Source organism: Pundamilia nyererei, unplaced genomic scaffold (genome assembly GCF_000239375.1).
Source record: "Pundamilia nyererei isolate P.nyererei 1_Seehausen unplaced genomic scaffold, PunNye1.0 scaffold00046, whole genome shotgun sequence".
NCBI lineage: Eukaryota > Metazoa > Chordata > Actinopteri > Cichliformes > Cichlidae > Pundamilia > Pundamilia nyererei.
The window spans coordinates 3,491,742-3,506,267 of NW_005187447.1; the positions used below are offsets into that span (position 1 = coordinate 3,491,742).

The 14,526-nt window shown below is 45.3% G+C and overlaps 2 protein-coding genes across 2 annotated transcripts in view; one reads left to right on the forward strand and one right to left on the reverse strand.

Moving 5' to 3' along the window:
* The window catches only part of chst7 (carbohydrate (N-acetylglucosamine 6-O) sulfotransferase 7), an 8,264-nt gene extending 3,104 nt beyond the window's left edge, over window positions 1-5,160 (forward strand). The window contains exon 2 of the mRNA XM_005732404.2: window positions 4,057-5,160. The gene's annotated coding sequence lies outside the window, so the exon portion shown is untranslated. The remainder of the gene's footprint in view (window positions 1-4,056) is intronic.
* A 914-nt stretch (window positions 5,161-6,074) lies between these two features.
* The window catches only part of slc9a7 (solute carrier family 9 member 7), a 24,119-nt gene continuing 15,667 nt past the window's right edge, over window positions 6,075-14,526 (reverse strand). The window contains exons 13-16 of the mRNA XM_013910643.1: window positions 12,686-12,749; window positions 12,123-12,205; window positions 11,228-11,333; window positions 6,075-8,489 (exon numbers count right to left, since the gene is read on the reverse strand). Of these exons, the coding sequence (XP_013766097.1) occupies window positions 8,226-8,489; window positions 11,228-11,333; window positions 12,123-12,205; window positions 12,686-12,749 (517 nt within the window). The 3' untranslated portion in view covers window positions 6,075-8,225. The remainder of the gene's footprint in view (window positions 8,490-11,227; window positions 11,334-12,122; window positions 12,206-12,685; window positions 12,750-14,526) is intronic.

Below are 14,526 nucleotides of genomic sequence, written 5' to 3' on the forward strand. Positions count from 1 at the left end.
CAGTTGCCGATGGAGCTTTCGCTCCAGCGTTGAGCCCAGCTTCGGGTCCGAGTCCTCGTCTGGTGAACAAAACGAGAGAAAAAAATAAACTGAACCAGACTCTAAGAAGTGACAGCCAGCTTACCCCGTCGCCCGGATTGTTGTTGGAGGTGATGTGAACATGAGAGTCGATGAGGGCATGAATTTGTGTCTGTGGGTAAAACCTGTAAGTCTGTAACATCACCTGTACGCACTATAGTTGCCGGTTAAAGCCGCGTCAGTGACAGCGATACAATCCACAGCGCTTAACAAAACTCAATCAGGACTGCACTCACCTGTTCACAGTGTAGTGTCTAACAGCTGTTCCTGCATCAGGAAACACACCTACACAGACAGGATGTAACATGGTGACCTTATCAAGCTCACAGTAAGCAAAGAGGTCTGAGGCTGCTGGGTGTATGGGGCATATTTAAAGATTCAGGTGTGGTTGGAGACAGAGCATTGGGCTAAGAAAGGAAGCAGGTGTTAGAGGAAACTTACACTTGCTACTGAGGGCATGAACCGTGCAGGAGGAAGTTCTCTTTCAGGTTGTCTGCGTGTTAATAGGAAGCAGCGGTGTGCGTGCAGAGCTGATGACGTTGTGTCCTCGGCTAGATGTGGAAACATTGTTTCCAATGTTTCCACATCAAAACACGACATCAAAACACGACCACAAAGGTCAGAGGTCAGACTGTTTAAATGAAGGCTGGGTCGAGTCTGTGTGTGTCTCTGTCTGTGTGTGTGTCTGTGTGTGTGTGTTTCTAGGAATGTGTGTGTGTGTGTGTGTGTCTGTAGTTCATGTGAACAAACTCGGTGTGGATGTGTGCAGCGTGACTCCTGATTTGTGGGCTGTCAGCCTCCCTCAGATACAGGTACCACCTGTAGAGAACAGAAGCGCTGATGTTAGGTGTGTTGTGTAGTTCGTGTAGTGTGGTTGTTGGAGCGTGTGTGATGCTGTGATGTGTTAGTGTGTGTTTTCTGAAGCACAGGTAGGAAAACAAGCGCTGCAGAACTCGATGGGAACATGGAGGAAGGCGATTTGGTGATTCCATCACAAAGACCTTATGGGTGCAGGAGTCAGGGACGTGCGGTTCTGTGGAAGAACTAAAGCGTGTTTCATGTTTCGATGGTGCTGATTGAATTAAACTTTAATCATGTCGTTGATGGTTTACAGCAGCGTTTTGTGTAAGCGGCTGCACTTTGCTCTGATGGTCAGATAACGATCCCGGTCGGTTAATATGTCCCAGATTTAACTCAGTCAATCTGTAAAATAGCTTGTGTGGCTGAAGAAGGGCAGGAGACAGATGCTGTCCAGGGTAGCAAATGATTTGTTTAACATCACTGTGACCAAAAATATTTACAAAAATAAAGAAAAACTCAACTCCGAAGTTAACTTGGTAGAAATAAACATAACTGAACATAAACCAACAAAATTTAATGTCAAGTGCACTCAGCTAAACTGACCTGGTCCTCTCCTTTTGAACACCTGAGTTCTTCTACTTAAATACTCAAGCTATCTAAACAATATCCTCCTCCGGACTATTCCATTCAGTAGGTAAGATAAACATTACCATTCTCATAAACTCATGATGCTACTCTTTACTAGCAATAAAAGAGACTAAGGTGTAGCCAATACATGTTACATCAATATATCTCTCTCAAACAAACATAATCCTAAAATTGACTTTATTAAATTAAACCAGTTCTCCCCCCTCTTCACCTGTTCCCTTCCCATGACATCAGAAGCTAAACAGGAAGCTATAAATACAGGAAGTGAGGCAGCACTTCATTCTTTTGCTCCTGGAGCACCAGTAAGTCAGATGAGTTCAAACCAAATAAACTAGACAAATTAACAGTTGAAATAAATAAAATGTTAACTTAACAAACTTGTCAATGTTGATTTAAACCAAGATGTTATATTACATAAACTGTAAAAGTGCAAAACATAAACAAACCCGGGATAGTAAATCTTTGCAAACTACAGAACAAACATATGGTATGGCAAAATCAAAGCAAGAATGTTAACTAAGAATAGCAAGCTTCAAATCTGGACAAATGGTGTTCTCACCCACTTTGTCATACAATCACAACATGTCAAAGACAGAGAGAGAAGTCCTCCCCTCCCTTTAATGACCTGCTCCTCCATAGAGGCCTCTTTGTTCTGTCTCTGGCATTGCTGGCTCCTCTTATGGGGGGAGGAACTGCAGCGAGCCGTCAAGAAGGGCATCATTGTGTGAGACTGTACGTGACTGGGGAGAGCTCCAGGGCGACAGCGCGGCTGTCACCGCAGGCTCCCACAGACACGACCTTTAAGGGTGCTGTGAGAGCCACGCAGGCGACAGAAACGTCCCCACAATGCCTGCGCAGTGTTACGTCACAAAGTCTGAATGTTCCAAGAACGTCTGAGGAATGTTTGTCATTTAAACGTTAATGGTTAAACGTTCGCTCTGTTGATTAGATATTGACCTGAAGTTGAAATCATTTTATAAAACGTCCCCACAGTGTTATAGAAGACTGCTGGAAAAAAAAAAAACCCACTTCATGACCTTTGACCCCAACAACGGTCACAGAAATGTCTCCTTTATTAGTAACCTTCTTTATTAATCCTAATATTCCACAATGTGTCTCTGTGTTTTTTTGTCTTTTACCACCTACGCAAGAATCACCTGAAAGAGTATGGAGAGAGTTTACAGATGAGAAGCAAAAAAGAGCCGTCAGGTGCTCCAAATAAACCTTAGACTCAAATGTTAGAAGAGGCTTTTCCCTGCAGCACGCCATGTAATAAATACTCGCAAAGAAAATAGAAGCCGTTACAACTTATATCTAAAAATATATCGTTTCATGCATCGGTCAAAACACTTCACACAAGTAAAGTTGCCCGAGATTCACAGAATTTCCAGAAAATGCACTATTTTGTGATATTTATCGTTATCGGGATGAGAAATGTCCTATATCGAGATATAAGATTTTCGTCATATTGCACAGCCCTATCTCTGCCCTGTCTTTCTCACCAGCAGATGACCACCCCTCCCTGAGCCTGGATCTGCCGGAGGTTTCTTCCTGTTAAAAGGGAGTTTTTCCTTCCCACTGTCACTAGTGTGCTTGCTCATAGGGGGTCTTGTGATTGTTGGAGTTTCTCTGTATTATATTAGGGTCTTTACCTTACAATATAAAGCGCCTGGACTGTTGTGATTTGTTAAAAAAAAAAAAGCAGGTTATTCGCTCACCGTTTTCACTGGAAACTCTTCATATAACATTGTTTTTATTCTAACAAACATCCTCAGAGTGATTCAGGCTAATTATTTAAGACTTAAACGTTCCTGTCCTCACAGATAGATCATCATCACTGGTTCTGTTTTCTCTGTTTTGGTGGATGTTTGACCCTGAATAAGATAATATGGATGGATGAACGAGTTTTGGTTCCTTTTTTCTTTTGTTCAGATTCGTCCCTCCGTCTTGTCCTCGTGTCTCTGGTTAAGTTTGTCTTGGTTACTTCCTTTTTGTTATCAGAGTATTTAGACCTTTCTCGTTCTCTCAGCTGCTTTAGTCTGCATGACAAATATTCTTGTGCAGGACACTGAACCTTCAGAGTGTGAACGTTAGAAAGCCTTAAGCATGGAAAAAGTGCTTGTGTGAATGTGTGTGAAAGGGTGAATGAAGCATGTTGTATAAAGTGCTGTGAGTGCTCAAGTTGAGCAGTATGATTATGAAGCCATTAGTACCAGATCGACTGGCCACGGTTTTCAGGGTTTTAGTACCTGATACCAGGTACTAAAATGTGACAACAGGCTGCATGCCACCGATTGGCGGGTCAGTGGCATCATGAGAGCATCTTGTTCACAAAATGTTTTTGAAACCCCATGACGAGGAAACGGCTACAGGAAAGGACGCCGTGTTCCCCGAGTGACAAACAGCCACTCATTATCGTTCTGTGGGAACAAAGCGCCTTCAGGGCTCCAAGTCTTGTTGACTGCAGCTCGCTCACAACTTCAGATTTATTTTTAATCCTCAGCTGATTTTTTTTTTTTCTTCTTCCAGGGTCGTGGTGTTCAGTCTGAGGTCAGAAGGTGGTCTAACTAAACGAGCAGCTGGAATGTGTTCCTTGAGGAGTTCTCAGGCGTGACTCGAGGACTGTTTTCCTTCGGCCGAGCCGGGCTGATGAACTGGAGAAAATCTGAGCAAAAGAGCAGCCAATCACAGGCGGACAATTTGGAACAAGGAGGCGGCGGCTCATTTTTCCCGGTTTCTGTTGGACACCAGCCCTGCACGCCCCGGATGTTCCTCCTCAGGAGGTGACTGCCAAGATCAGCGCTGTCACCTGTGTGACTCATCTGTCTGGCTTGCGACTCAGCGTGGCAGAGATTGCCAGTGTTTGTGGTACTCACTAATAGCACTAATGTAGAGCAGTGAAGAAGAACTGCAGTATTTTGGAGAGGCTACTCTCCTCTCTAACCCTCCCCCCGGCCTCTCAGGAATGTGCACTTCTCTGACAAAACACTCACATGGGTGTAAGATTCCTCCGTCCTCACACAGTGTAGGGTGCAGGGCCCTGTTGTTGTCTTCGAAAATGCTGTAAATGTTGTAACCCAAGCCTCCAGAAGGGCTTTAGTGTTTGAGATACCCCTCTCACCTCCAAACCTCCAGCAGCTTCTGTGCACAGACAGACGTGGACCCAGGTCTGCAGCCTTGCAGCCAGCTCACGGTGCCAGACAGACAGAAAGCTGAATTTTTTTTTGTGTATTTAAAAAGTTGATTCACTGTTACAGGATTCATACAAACAGTTTGTTACGTGTGTACACTTGGATTTGGCCGTGGTCGGTTCAGCGACCAATGAGCTGTTGTAGCTCACAAGGTTAAATACTGTGGAGCAGAAGGGCAGGTGGGAGGTGGAGCACCTAAAGATTTGATAATGGAAGCTCACACAGCAGCACAGTCTGTGAGCAAAGTCCGCTTTACTTTCCTCAGCTAAATGTCCTGCGTATGTCTTTGAAGACATGACTCGGTGGTAGGGGTATCTCAAAGTCTTGGGAGGTTGCCCCCACCTCCCATATGTGAGGCTCAGAGGTTGTTTCTGTACTTTTTGTTGGCACTGAAAGAAAAATAACTTCAAAGCGACTCAAAGAATAAAAAGCTGACACACTCCATAAAGAGCTTGTGTATGATTGTTAATGCTAAGCCACATTATCTGTAGGTTCATTTATCAGCACGTCAAAGTTCATTCATATTCATTTGTTTGGCTGTTCTGGTTGAACTGAATGGACACAAACTCATCTCCAGCTCCAAGTTTCTGTTCTCGGACTCTTACAGAGCAGCTTAGCATAACTCACAAAATAATCCTTCTTTATCTGATACCAGGCCTCAGGTCACTCTCTGAAGCAAGCTCATTTAGCTCCTCCCAGTTTGAGGGCTTCCTGATTGAATGCCCATCACAAACAGAAGCATGAAATGAGCATATAAGGACGGGAATATTCGGTGTATCACAGTAGCACAAGGTACTGAAGCCGGAGAGAAGGGATTAGCTCTGTTAGCACGTGAGCTTCACATTACTGAGAAGATCCAAATCAATCCTGAAAGATTCAAATTATTTTGTTATTTTACTGCCACGATTACAACATAAGTGCAGGCGGTCTGTGTGATATGTGGGTGTTCCAACATGAACGTCCTGCTTGATTACCGCAACTCAGAATAAGCTGCATCACTCTGATGCACTCGGGTTAATAATACAACAGGACTCAATATGATCTCGTGAAATATTCAACTCATAAACTGGACAGGTCATCAGACTTTACACTTTGATCTCAAAGGAAGTGAATCTTTTTTTTTTTTTTTTTTTTGAGAGCATCGTGAAAACAGGTCAGCTGTGTTTTAATAACATCACATATCAGACAGTGTTTACACCTTTTTCATTTCCCTGACTGAATTTTTATTTTGAATGCCTGAAAATATCTGCGTGTTCAAAAATACACCAATCTCCTGCCTCCCAATCTGCTGACACACACACAGCCACAAACACGGAGTGCGAGTGGATTTGTAAACACCACAAAATGCGGCAGCACTGGGTGAGAACTTAAGATTTTATTGACATGCTGACATGCAGACCACAGTGGATGCAGACGGGCTGCAGAGCTGCTACTAAACACAACAGTTGCATACATTGACAGTTAGGCTACGCATCACATTTCTCACGTACTCCTGCCGACACGGGAAGGTCAGAGACGGTCTTGCTTGCTTCCCACGTCCTCGCAGAGAGTGCGCCGAACATGCCAACTGCCTTTAGGACTCGTGCAGAGCAGCACGCTCACAGTTTAGTGCGCTACCTTTCACATGACACTGCGGGAACATGGCTCCCCCATGAGCTCACCTACACAGTCTCACACCAGCGTCAGTGAACCCTCCCTGCAGAGCTCGGCTTACAGAAGCACACTCGTTTCCTGCTGTGCATCTGAAAGCCTCGTGCTAAGCTGGGAGCCGTGCTTTTCACACCTGCTCCTGCGCATGCACACACCAGCGCAGCAACCACAGCGGGGCCATGAGCGCAGTGAATTCTAAACAGCTGTGGTTCAGCTGTCTGAAAAAGTGACAGCCTGCAGCTTCCGGGCAGTGCACTTCCTTGCAGCGAAATGTTTGTCTTAGACTGAAAATATGCAAAATTCTGCAGCCGTCGTGCTGCCGTGCAATAAAATCATCACTGCAGTCAATAATGACTCAATCAGACCGCAGGAAACTCAGTGTGGTGTCCTGCGTGGAGCGCTAAAAGCTTTAATCTGGTGTGAAACAGGTCAGTGGAGCTGGGGAAGCTTCACAGCACGAATCTACCGGCCCCAAACAAGAAGTTGAGTAGGGTTCACATCACTGACCTCCAAACACAAGTGCAGCTTCCTGTTTTCAAAGTAGTCAGCGCTCAGGTTGCCGGCACTAGAGATGAGTGAAGTCTGCAGTATCACCTACGTGCAGAGAGTCAGCTGCTCTCCTTTGTTTCAATGTGCACAGCTTTGGTTTTCACAAACAGATGACGTCATCACTTCCTCCCTCACTGAAACCTTCTTCACATTTTTATTCCGAAGCTTTAATCGCTCCAGTATGAGCTGAGCAGGCTTCTACTTTCAGCTTTAACACTCTGCTAATTTCCTGTGTGAGGATAAAATGTGAAGACAGCCTTCATGTGGCGTCATGCTCACCTGCACAGTTTGTTGTGAGACACTCAACGCTTCTGCAATTGCCCACACAAACACAGCCCCACATCTGATTCTCTGCTCAGACACACACATACACAAACACACAGAGTGAACTTTATAGAAATTATGCACAGCAGCACGTTTCTAAAACAAAAGTGTGATGTCACTCCTGACAATGAGTCCAGAGGGAAAAATAATAAGTGAACCGTGTGTTTCGAGTGAGTATGGAGGCTACACAGCAGACGCACACACGCCTGTTTACCTGCACACACAGCTGACGCAGGTGTGTGCTGCTCGCCGGGGTCACGTTTAAGCCTTCAGAGGGTCGCTCTGTGAGATCTCCTTCTAAAATCATCTCTGTGCACAAGCCTGAGTGACCGAGCTCCGCCCGCTCTCTTCGGCTGACTGCTGAGGATGAGTCAGCTTTGCCAAACGTGCATGGGGAAAGAGAGGGAGGAGAACATAGAGGAGGGAGCTCTGCAGCATTAAGGAGCAGTTACGATGGGAGGTGCCCGCTCTTTGCAGTCAGTAAAGCCTCTCAACACCTCCTGCTCACTGGGGATCCATCCAGAGGTCACCGAGAGCCTGCTGGATGTTGGGAGAATCATCCATCTTTGCATGCGTATCATCAGTGAAAGCATTTCTCAGCTGCTGCGCTGCTTCTGATCCTCGTCCAAAAGTTGAAGCTCCGCAGTCCGACTGCACACTGCATGTCTGTTTTGAAAAATCAGCATTTCCTTTGGAGACATAATGAAATACAAAGTTCTTTAACTGCGTATTCGTCCAGAGCAGACACCCGGACACTGTGTGGAGCAAGGAGGAAGAGGAGTATTCAGACATAGGCGAGTGCAGCGATGCCCGTCTACATGACAGGGTCACATGACAGAATGAGTCAGAGAGACTTTGTCCAGCTGAGGTGTTGTGATCCCAAAGGAAGTTCAGAGTCACTCTGCAGGACCGCCCTCCTGGATGTGGAGAAAGCTGAGGATGAGGTGGTTGGGGGGTGGGTGCGGGTGGCGGGGACGGGTGGGGTCAGATGTGGTCCTCGATGGGGAAGACGAGGCGCGTCCCTCGGCTCAGCAGCTCCTGCTCGCGGGAGTCCAGCTCACGCTCCAGCGCCTCCTCTGATGTGCTGCCGCTCCTTTTCCCATTCGCGCTCCAGCCCGACCCCCCGGCAGTGTCCGCTCCACTGCCAGACGCCCCGTTGGCGGTGATGGCGGTGTCCCCGAAAGTGAAGGTCAAGTCTGCGTCGCCACGGATCAGGTCAGAGTCCGGGTCTCTCAGCTGCTCATGGTTCTGAAAACAAAGCCAGAGCAGAACATGAAGGGGAAGAACGGGACCACACGAGAACAGATGTGGGACGCATGTGGCAAAAACACGCATGACCACACGAGCACGCTGACATGAGTGCAAGGGCTCACAGAGGACACAGTGGATCTACACGGGGGAGGGGCAGATTTAGGCTGGATTAACCTCCAACTGTCGCCCTGCTTCTCTGAGCTGCCTCTAATCGGAGAGAAATCACACATCTGCCCCTGCTTCTCAGACTTTCCAGGCCGGAGAACTGAAACTACACGTATGTTTTTATTTGAGTGAATTTTGTTGGTAATTCGTCTTTGTGACAGTTTTCAGGTACTTCAGTGATATGAATTTTCAAAGGTCTGAGACGCACACAGAGTCGTGAAAACAGGATTTCTCTGTGAAACATCAATGAGCTCAGTGATATCGCTGAAACATTTGGGTCAGCTTCCTGTGAGCATCTAAAGCTCCAAATCACACGCTGCACGGCGCTCGAGTCCGGGTCTGAAATGATTGACGGATCAATATTTGGCCAGGGGTCCCCCAGGGAGGACGGGATGAGTTAACTCGGGGGTCAGTGCAGGGATTACTCTCACAGAGGGATCCAAGAGAATTACATAACACTTTCTCTGCAGCAGCAATCATGGCAAACCGAGCAAAGCTTTATCTTTTTAGTTGTGAAACTAAGCCACCTCACTTCCTGTTGACTTCCTCTGTGAACGCGAGCAATATGTGAACTACATATTTGTGAGCCACTTTTGAAATGAAAGTGTTCGTCAGGAGGGTTAGGGTTAGCGGCGCATTGATGCTTTCGCTGCATTTAGCTCCTTTACAGACCGTGAGACATCTGTTGTTCTGAATTACATTTTGAGCCATCGGATTTCACGTGTTTTGTTCCCCTCTGTGTTTTATAAAATTTATAAGCAGAGGAGAAAGCAGACGGGGAGCTTTATTTAATCTCCTGTGCCCACACAGAGTCCTGGATGGGCCTGATTACATGAGCCTGGCAGCCAGCCGCTCGCTGGCAAACAGCAGCAACAAACTGGGAGGGGAAGCGTTTCTGTGAGCAGACTCGGGATAGGAGGCACATTCAGATAAATAAATGAAACGAGAAACAGTCAAATTACAGTTCAGATCTCTGAATGCGAGCCAGCTCTGAGGGGCTGAACTCCTCTTTGAGCAGGAATCTCTCAGAAAATGAAAAGAGGAATTTGCCAGAGTCCATCCAAGTGTGACCGCGCCTTCAATGGTTGCTTGTGTGGCTGAAATATCTTTCATTACAGTGCTCATCATTGAGGCGGAGCTGAAAAGGCCCTTTGTGCTCGCTGAATGCCAAAAGGCTTTTCCACCGTCCAGTTACTCTGCCGCTGAAGGCCTCGGCTCTGTGTGTGCTGGCTGGCAGGCTCTGAGAGCTTCAGTATTCACAGGAAGCCTTCTTGAGGAGCCGGCTCCCCACTGAGCACAAAGAACGAGAGAAAATGACTCCTAACCACTCACTGTGTCCCAGAACGGCTCGGAAATCACTTCCTGTGGAAAAACATCTCCTAAAGAAGTTTTTCTGCGCTGAAACGAACACACACAACACCACAATCAGCTGATTTTTCTGTAATATCATGCTGTAAATATTTACAGAGTTACAGGTCCTGAAAGGTCCTGGAAGAACAAAATAGTGGGTTTTTGAACAAGTCTAGATGATTTTTCCAGCATTTCAACTTCATGAATCCAGCAGAGATCTGTTATCTTCAGGGCTAAAAACACTGAATCCGTTTAATAAATAAATGTAGTCCAGAAATATTCACAGTGTAAGTTACTGTGTAGTGAATATAACAGTGTGGGCTGGGGGGTATATATGTCTGCTGATCGTTTTTCGGTTTGTCTTTGGGAAATGTGCTGACTCAACTAAAATAAAGGCAGACACTCAAATAAACTGTAAATAAAAAGAAGCGACAGAGATGCTAGAATGGTCCGTGAACAGATGAAAATAATGGTGGCATCGTCATGTACTTTATTATTATTATTTATTTATAATTATTTATTTGTAGAATTCTTTTAATACACTTAACAAATTAAGGGAGCACTTTTTAATCAGAGTGCAGCATCAAGTCAGTTAAATTCCTGGATATATCAGAGGGGGGTGCAATAGAGGGGCAACAACCCCAAACCAGGAATGGTTTTCAATTCCCCCTCCCCATCTTTTATGACTGTTTTTCACTAGTCTTGCATTTGGCTAGGGTCAGTGTAACCACATTAATACATGCCACTGCCAGCAGGTTTGCAGCGTCTCCCAGCACAGTCTCAAGAACATGGAGGAGAGCTGGACAGGGCCGTAGAAGGCCTTAACCCATCAATAGACCGGTATCTGCTCCTCTGTACACGGAGGAAGAGGGCGAGCACTGGAATAGCTACAAAAAGACCTCCAGCTGGTCACACCACGTCTCTGATGAACCAATCAAACACAAGCTTCATGGGGGTGGCATATGTCAGTCAGGTTCACGGTGCCTTCTAGTGCACTCACTGCACAGCACCGTGGACCTGACGGACATTTGGCATAGAACGCCAGAACTGGCATGCCCACCACTGAACTTGAGCTTGTTCGCGGTTATGAAATCAAGTTTTCCTTCAGTTTTTTATGTTCGAAGGCTCTCTGCATCACCCTCAGAGGTGTTCTTCTACACTTCATACAGACTCACTGCTCACTGTGAGTTTGCTGTGTTAGTGTGCACATGGACACTCACCTCGTACGCCCGGGGGGTGGTCAGACAGCTCGCCAGCGGCCCACAGTAGCTGGGTAGGGTGGAGGTGAGAGGCGGGCCACTGTGGGTCAGAATGGGCTTCAGGTAACTGAAGGTTTATTAAGGACAAGCAGCTGACTGAGTCTTAAACACTTTAAATGGTAATGATCCACCCACCTGTCAATCCATCCATCCACCTATTCATCCATCCACCTATTCATCCAACCATTCTGCTTATCAATACTTCTGTCCATATGTTGGAGAAAACTAGGATGTATCAGTGGTTATGGCGACTTTAGCTCATCAATGATATTTTTCATCTCTGAATGAATTCTCTTAGGTATTTATGCTAGTCCACACTGTGAGGCACCTTTACTACACTTAAAGGAGATCTTAAAACTGAAGTAATGGGGCTCCTGAGTTACTGACAGACTCATTTTAACCCTAACAGCGAGTGTTAAGCTCTAACACCTGTGTCAGCTGTGATGACCCTGACTCCAATAAAAAAATGTATAAACCTGATAGTTTAAGGTTAGGGTAATCTCCAGTGACTAACAGGTTTAAACCAGTTGAACATAAAACTCTTAGGTTTTTGTCACTTTTGTCACACTCTGGGAAAAGGCCGCTGTGGACGCTGCAGGGAGGGGCAGGCTGCCCATTTGTCTCATAGACAAAGCCACTGCGGGGGTTAACTGGAAAACACAGTCAGTCACCGGGGAAACCGTCGCTCAGCAGAGGGGAGAAGCAGGGAGGGACCAAGGGCACGAGGAGCTAAACACCTTTACTGCAGCCTGTTAGCAAGCAGGGGAACAGATTTTATGGGCTTGTTAACCGAGGCGATTCTTTGGACACAGGACAGAACCATCCTGGATGAGACCACAGAGCTCTGAAAGGATACTTGTGATCGAACGTGTACCACAGTCTGAAGAGCCATGCGCTCTCCTGCTTGGTTTTACTTTGTCCTTCAGCCTGAGGCCCGTCCTGGACAAACACACACAGATAACACAGCTTTATACTCACGGGAAGAACAGCCTATCAAGATAAAATGCTTCACCTTTTAATTCACTCAGCCAGGCTGAATGAGCGGGCTTTTTTAAAAAAAAAATACAAACAGAATGTGAGTTAAATATCACGAATAATCATACTTATTGGTAATCTCTGCAGAGACAGACTCAGACTCCATGACAACTGACACATGTAAAAATATTTTCTCACATCAGTGAACCAGCAAAAATATTACATTTTTATTAATCAATCAATTTAAAAAAAAAATCTGTGTATACTTGGTGATGTTTCTGGTTCCAAAGGTCTGAGGTTTTACGTCATAGTCACTTATATATGAAAATAATCATTCATAGTTCCTTGTGAGGCGTGAATAAACTCATGGGTTTGGAAGGAAAACTCTCACTGATAACCAATAACTCTAATAACTGCACAGAAGCATGTGTGAGTGGTGCTCACCCCCTGCAGGACCTGGAAGCTGTCTGCAGACGGCTGCAGGTCTTGGTCTGGATCAACATCGACTCTGAAACAGAAAAGGACAAAGAGATAGTTAACAATCATCACAATGCTGTTTTTCTGTGCGGTTAATAAATGACTAAATTTCTCAAACTGGGTGCTGCGTAATTATCTGTATCTATCCATCCATCCTTTTGCTGCATATCCAGCTTGGTTCAATGGTAACTTTATTGTCCCCAATGGGAAATTGATTTGTAGTATGTCCATACAATCACAACACATACCCACAAAAATAAGCCCAGCGGTAACGACCTAAATTTTATCTTCAAAAAAAGTGCAGTGTGCAATGGCAACAACCCTTATGGTTTAGTGTTAATAACCATGATAATAGCGCTAGGTACAAAAGACAATTTATGTCTGTTTGTCTTTACTGCAGGCACTTTATACCAACGACCTGATGGAAGCAGTTGAAAATCATTAAAGAGAGGGTGGTCTGAACACAACATGACAGAGGTTGCCTTCCTCAACACCTGCCTGTTATAGAAGTCCACAAGCTGGACCTGAGATCTCTCTGAAATCTGACCAGCCACTTTAACCAGGTTACTAAGTACGGTCTTATTATTCAAAGACATATTACCATACCAAGCAGTGATACAGAAGGTTAAAACAGATTCAATAAAACTTTTAGAAAAAAAGAGTCATCATTTCAGATGAAACATTAAACCTCTCCCACCAGCTGAGAGACGTCCTCTCTGCAGTAGGCGCTGGGTTGGCCCAGGTCCTCCTGTTCAAACACCTGAAATCACCTGAGCAGCGGCTCCATTCGCCACATGAACATTTTAGGATGTTATTTGTGTTGTTACTGTAACGATATTCCCTTTTTAAACATCTCTCCCATCTTTCATATGACGATAAATTAGCTCTGAGGGTTAAAAATGTTTGTGTGGGATGGAAAAACACTAACGCTCATATCACTGAGTGAAACAGCGCCCTTTTAATGTAGTGGACTACAGTACTACACTCTCACTCGGAACCAATAAGCTTCCCCTGAAGAAAATAAATAAAAAGGCTGACCGGCCAATCAAAGGACGGTAATGTGTTCTTGACCTCGGGTTTTGACCTGTTTTGCAGTGTAACAGGTGCTTTATAGCTCACGCTGCTTTTTATCACATCACTGATGGTCCACAGATTCCTCTGGGTTTTAGTTCACAATTCCACGACACAGTGACATCACTGGGTAGGTCCTTCAGTGACAGGCTGCTTTCCTGCTGCGCTCAGACTATACTGTGTGTAATGTTCCATAAAACACTGTGAAATCACACAGGACCTCTGGTAAATAAGCAGTTACAAGCTACCTCTAATATTTAACTTTTTATTAAAATGAATTAAAACTTCTTTTTCTGTTTAGCTGTTATTCATAGCGCCTGTGATCAGAAGTGAAAGCAGCCCGGTCTCTGGGGGATAATTCTATTTCTCTTCCCTGTAATTGACGAAAAACAGAAGTGAAGAGTGCGAGAAAGAGTCTCCTTTGACGTAACCACACTTACACAATGCCACTCACTGTCCCAGTATCTGCAGACTCCGCCTACTTTCTGCGTTGCTGTGATCATTACTGTCATACCTGTAAGGAGCGAGTTTCATATTCACAAATTATCTCTGCTGGGATGCTCACAGACTGCACTGACCTTTGAACTCATCACATCATTACTGCGGGAACGCAGACAGTCACGCCCCCAACTCTGGGACAAACATCCATTAGACAAACCACTACTACTGAGAGTCACTGCTCACCTAATGCGGAGTTTTTAATGGTCAAATGCAGACCTTATTATCTCCCCAGAGAA